We start from the raw sequence: 6226 nt of genomic DNA, 5'->3' as shown, positions 1-6226 counted from the left end.
CTAACCCGAAGCTAATCCTTGATGATGTGAGGTGCTCTTTGACATAGAGTGCAACCCCCCCACCTTTCCTCTCCTGTCTCTTCTCACCCAGGTGGTCAAGGACCTGGAGGCCCCTTACCAGGTTGTCGCCTGTGGCCAGGACCAGGTCCAACAGGGATTTTTGTTTTAAAGTATGTTGTTATGCTCAAGCTAACTGATTTGTAATTGCCTAAATAACTTTTCCTTCCTTCCCCCACCCTCTTAAATACAAGTACCCTTACTACTCTGCAGTCATATTGTATCACCCTTGAGGTTTGGGATGGAGGTTAGCTGGTTCCCTTCCATTCTGAATACAAACTTGAGTGCAGAACTTTGCTGCTGTTTGTCTCCAGCTGTAAATATTTCCTTGACTGCATCTTGGATACTGGTTATCAGGATCGCAGTACCACCACTATTTTCTGTGTTGTTTTTATTTAAAAATATCTTTAAGAACAAATTGTTAGGGTTTACTACATTGTAACCTAGGGATTTAAGCTATGTCTTATGTTGCTTTGGAGTAAGCCTTTCTTGAAATTCTGTTCTGTGCAACCAAACCTGTTCAGTTTAGGTCTTCTCAGAATTCAGTCGAGGATAGCATGCAACAAATGAGCTTGGTAAATGAGATGTTCCAAAAAAACATTCTGAATACAGTAGCAAGGAATCAAAATGTGTGATGTTCATGTGGAACACCTCTTGAGTTGGGTGTAGATTGCTGCTTTTCTTAGAATTTAAAGGTCAGTGCGATTATCCTGCCACTGAATTGTTCCTGGAAGATGCAAGTGTTTACAGCAGCATATTGCACTTTTATCCAAGAATATCAAAGTCCTTAATTCATTAATGCTCAATGCTGAAATACTTCTTGGCAGCCTCAACAGAAAAGGACCAATGATTGGTTAGCAGTGAGAACTGAATAACACTCATGAAGTGTCCCTTTGAGAATTAATTGAAGTATACTTTTTGAGGGACGGAGGGAGGTGGAATCTTGCATTGATGCAGTAAATGTTACTTCTGATCTGTGTACAGGCTGTTAGGTTCTGAGTTGGCAGCCCCTTCATCAGTACTGAATCTCATGTAGAATTGTAGGTTAAGTTAGCACATGTTTTCTGATTTTTGAAATATAGTTGTGACATCTGCAGTTTTTTAAATGTGGTGCATTTTTTTCTTGGTTGCTTCACCACTGCTGATAGAAGTTGGAAGTTGTGTTGACAAGCAACATATTCTTTCTTCTTCTCTTGCCTCCCTCTCTTTTTGCACATTCTCTCCGCCCTCAATCTAGCAAATGGAAAGGTGACAATAGCAGCGTCAGTTCACTGTGCATCAGTCCAGATGGGAAGATGTTACTTTCAGCTGGTCGAACCATCAAACTGTGGGACCTGGAGACCAAAGAAGTCTACAGAGTGAGTGACTTGTTACATGCTAAACAGTATTTTTTTCGGGGTTAAACAGGCATTGCCCATCTACTTTTTCATAATACAGCGTGTCCAAGTTGTGGCACAAGACAAACAGCTGTTAGGCCAGGGGTTGCTGGAAGCTGCTGCTGTGATGATACCTTCAACTGTGGTTTCGGTCTGCTGACAGTTGAATGAGGACGCTAAATTCCTTGGCTGTGTCTGAGCTTGCTGCCAGTAGCCCCATATACAAAGTTTCAATATAAGTTTGCATGGCTTTTGTTTTCCCTGGATCCATTTTTGCATGTGTTCCTTATTCTGAATGCAAAAACAAAAAGATAGGCCAAACCAACTGCTTTCAGAAGTGATAATGGATTGTATAACAGCAGGATTCAGAGACCAGGTGTAATAAGACTTCATAATTTCCTCAGGCAGCCTTATCTCTAAATGGTCAGTTACTAACTTGCCATCAAAGCAGTTAGGAGGAGGTCTGGTAGCAAAAATCCTAATGTTCTGGAGACACAGGGATAGACCAAACTTGGTCTGAACAAGTAGAATGTAACTACCGTATTTACTAAAATACAAGACAAGGTTTCCCTCCCAAGTTCCTCATCCTGTAATTGCATACAACAAAATCTCACTAAATACATTGTCTGTTATTAAACTGCTGCCAAAAGCAGCAGGTGTTCAGCAATGGAAACCAACTATGAAGTCGATTAAATGCAGCCAACACTCAGCACGACTATAAAACACATGGCTTACATTGGGTTAACATGCTGATGGGAACCTACCACAAGACTAGGTTAGTGTAGCCCATCTGAACAAGATATGTGATAGTGCCCATAAAGCACAGTCCCCCCCACTGCTGACTCTTTTACAAGTCATGGTTTCATAGTTTCATAGATTAAGGGTCGGAAGGGACCTAGTAGATCTTCTAGCCCGACCCCCCTGCCAGGGCGGGAGAACAACAAAAAACCCCAAAAACAAGAAACGGGACTCAAGTGAGTCCAGCCAGGTAGGCATCCAGCCTCTTCTTAAAGACCCCCAGGGTAGGGGCCAGCACCACTTCCCTTGGAAGTTGGTTCCAGCTCCTAGCCGCCCTAACTGTGAAGTAGTTCTTGCGGATGTCCAATCTATACCTCCTCTCCATCAACTTGTGCCCATTGCTTCTTGTTATGCCAGCGGGCGCTAGGGGAAACAGCGTCTCCCCCAAACCCTTCTGGTCCCCCCTAGTGAGTCTATAGACTGTCACCAGGTCCCCCCTCAGCCTTCTCTTGTGGAGGCTGAATAGGTTCAGGTCCTGCAGTCTCTCACTGTAGGGTCTGCCCTGCTGGTTCCTACTGCCCAAGTGCAGCACCCTGCACTTGTCCGTATTGAAACGCATCCTGTTCCTGTTAGCCCACCCCTGTAACCAATGTTGGTCCACAACATTGCATATGTAGACCCTCTCTCAGCCTAGTGTACGTGATCAATGGCCCTGCCGTCCATGAGGTGAAGTCGGAGTAGGTTGTCTTGCCCCTCATCTGCATATACATTTTTGCAGCTTCCCAGGATTTGTGACAGGAATATCTGGTTCCAGTCATGAGTGGGGGCTAATTAGCACATGGGCCCTTGATTTTGGGGGGAGGGGAGGAGTGTATTTGGAGTACAGATGCATACTGAGCACTGCTGAACTGTGGGGTCACTACAGCTTGAAATGCTCTTGACTCTGGTGGGGGCCCAGGCCAATGAACTATATGATAAATTATGAACCTTTGGCATTGGACTAATATAGCTTGTACTTCATATAAGTAGTTGCCAAAGTGATGCTTAGAAGTGTATTTATGGTGTACTTGTGCTAAAATTTGCAGCAGTTAAAACAAAAAAAAAAAAAGAGGTAGCATTCTGGAATAACGAAGTGTGTGGGTAATACCCAAATTGTTACAGCCATGTTTAATTTCAAGGTTATTGTTTTCAACTTGGCTTCTCATTTCCATGTGCTCAGGGAGAGCAGGGTCTGACCATAAGGAGAGGGGGAAGGGGCTGACAAGGGAAAGAAGTTGGGGGGAAGCAGAAGGTAAAGGACTATCTGACCCCCCTCAGATGTGTGTTCCCTGCTACAGCAGTGAGAGACTGACAAATTCAACACAAGCCTCCAGTAATTAGACTCTATACCTGGAAAATGATAACACTTATAATTTTTCCATGTATAGAATCTAATTATTGGGAGGTCATCTTACAATCAGTGTAATCTTTTATTTGAGTAAATACGATACTTGTGTGCCTTAAGGGTTAAACAGATCTTCACTTAAATCCTGAGTGCATTGGCTCATCTGTGCGCTAGACTAGAGATTACAGATGAAAACATGTCTTCACTTTCCATGTAGACCCCAGCAAAAAGATTAATAGATGAGGAAATATTCTTGGGCAGTAGCAGCAGTACTTGTGCGATACCATCTTATGGAGAGTGCTGGAAATATGCAAGGTCATTGGGAGAATGGCACATTTCTTTCTAATGCTTTCCCACTTCCACCTGTTAGTTTGTCTGTCTTATGTATATTCTTACTTTAAGCACATGGTTCAAGAAACCTTTCCTTGAAATTTAGAAGCTCACAGTAATTGGATATTTCTGCTTTACTAATACTACAGAAGTGTCTTTACTAGAGTAAAGACTGAGTCTAATAATTCTCAACACAGGGATACATTTTTCAAAATGTTGTTCTTGATGACTACATCATCCCTTCTCAAATGAGATTTTGTTTCCACTAGCATTTCACAGGCCATGCAACAGCAGTTTCATCGCTAATGTTCACAACTGTACGACCTCCAAATGAAAATCAACCTTTTGATGGAATTACTGGGCTGTATTTCTTGTCTGGAGCAGTACATGACCGGTTACTAAGTGTATGGTAGGTAAATCTTGCTTGTTTCTGTGGAATATAGACTTGTTTGAAAAGAATAAATCAGATTCTGTTTTTTAGTAATTTAACAGCAGCATTATTCTGGATTAATGCAATGATAACAATTTTGCCTTTCTGACAGTAGAATGAGTGCATGAATGTCCTTGTCTGTATCTGAGCATGATACCAGTACTCCCTGCTCAGGTCACTAAGGGATGCTATGAGCTTGCTATACGATCACATTTTTTGTTTGTAGTTTTTTTGTGTGTTTATCTAGGTTTTTAGATGGTTACTGTTCACTGGTTTTGTAATTTTGTGTTGACTTTTGGTGCTGATGCAGAGGGCAGAATAATGAATGACTTTATGGTGTATGTTTTTTTTTTTTTTTTCTGGTGTTAAATAATATACTTTTTTTTTTCCCCTCAGGCAGATCAGGTCAGATAGGAAAGAAAAGAATGCTGTAATGTCTTTCACAGTTACAGACGAACCAATTTTCATTGACCTGACAGTGTCAGAAAGCAAAGAAGAGGTAAGAGAAGTAGTTTGCACTTGTTGCACAACTTGCTTTTAGTTCGTTGCTAATTCTGTTCATGTTGGAAGCGAGCAGTCTGGCTTATGGCTATGTTGCTTTTGGTAAGCAAGGATGGGTGTTTTGCTGTTAACTCTCTGATTTATACTGGTGTTAGATAACAGCAGTGAATGGTAGTAATGTGAAAAAACTGATTTTTTTCAAGCTGAGTGTGCACTTACATTCAGACCTTTCTCCCATAGGTATATTTACCACATTCTCACAATTTAGAGCCAGTTAATTATCAAACTGCTGCTTGTTGCATCTAGTAGCACAGAATGTTTGGTTTTTTCCAAACTAGTGTGGGCATTGCCACAATTTCCTGAACTGATAGAACTAGAGGGTTCCTATTTTGGGGGGGGGTTTAAGTGAATGAATTTGTGTTTAATACATAGTCCATAAATTGTATTTCTCTCTTGTTATGGTAATCAAGAGGAAGCTTGATGGCATAAAGGGCAGATAAATCTTATTATTGACTATGCACATACTTCATTTATTCAAATTGAAGATTAGCACCCCTCTCCCCCCATTCAACATGGTGGGGCAGTGGCTTGTCTTGGATTCGGGTACATGTAGGGTGGGGCTGCTGTGGTTCCAGCTCTGGCCCTGAGCCTGGGTCAAGGTCAGAATAGCTGCATCCATCTACCTCTTTACAGCCACTACCCCCCATTGCCTACTGTCAAGCATAGGCTCTGGCTCATGCTTATTTTCTTCCAGGCATACACATAAGCTGCATCCCCCTCTGCCCAGGCAATCAACAGCAGTCTAGCTCCAGCCCTGGGACACTGCTGCATGGCTGGACAGGGTTGGAGTTTTCATATGCTTTGTGCCCAGGAGAGAGTGGAGCTGGAGCCATGCCTGACTGTCAGCATGGGGTGGGGGCAGAGGCTGTGGGAAGTGGGTGGGGGAGCAGAGGCTGCAGGGAGGAGGGGCAGAACAGATTTATAAATTTTCTGCATATAGAATTTAATTTTTGGGGATTATCTTAAATTTAAAGTCATTTTGGATTTGGGTAAATACAGGAATTGAAACTAGTTCCATAAACCTGTTTCAGTCTCTGTTTTAAGTACCAGTGTCTCTGTACAGCTTTCAGATCCCTTGAATCATGATACTTCAAGCCAGGTTTTTCATTTTCGCTATGTGGGCCCACCCATTGCCAGAGAGGTCAGGGAGAGTATTCTGTATTATATACATAGCTGTAATTGGCTAAATTGGGGAAGTGTTTTGGTTGAGCTACTACCTCGTTTGCATGTGCAGCCTTAGAATTGGCATCCTTTAGCTATCTGCATATGGAGGTACTGGAAATCCTCCTCCTATTAAATACCACTTGTCCAAACTTGTGCTTCTGCATCATCTAAGGCTTTCTGGTAGGC

The 6226-nt window shown here is 42.3% G+C and overlaps 1 protein-coding gene across 1 annotated transcript in view; it reads left to right on the top strand.

The window, feature by feature from the left end:
• Positions 1 to 6226, top strand: part of WDR43 (WD repeat domain 43) — a 47946-nt gene that overhangs the window by 21607 nt on the left and 20113 nt on the right. The window contains exons 4-6 of the mRNA XM_019526693.1: positions 1295 to 1415; positions 4155 to 4294; positions 4712 to 4814. Of these exons, the coding sequence (XP_019382238.1) occupies positions 1295 to 1415; positions 4155 to 4294; positions 4712 to 4814 (364 nt within the window). The remainder of the gene's footprint in view (positions 1 to 1294; positions 1416 to 4154; positions 4295 to 4711; positions 4815 to 6226) is intronic.

The sequence above is a fragment of the Gavialis gangeticus genome, unplaced genomic scaffold (genome assembly GCF_001723915.1).
Source record: "Gavialis gangeticus isolate Ggan-Ray unplaced genomic scaffold, GavGan_comp1, whole genome shotgun sequence".
Taxonomy (NCBI): domain Eukaryota; kingdom Metazoa; phylum Chordata; order Crocodylia; family Gavialidae; genus Gavialis; species Gavialis gangeticus.
Note: the sequence above shows the minus strand (reverse complement) of the source record. Positions and strands in the feature narration are given on the sequence as shown.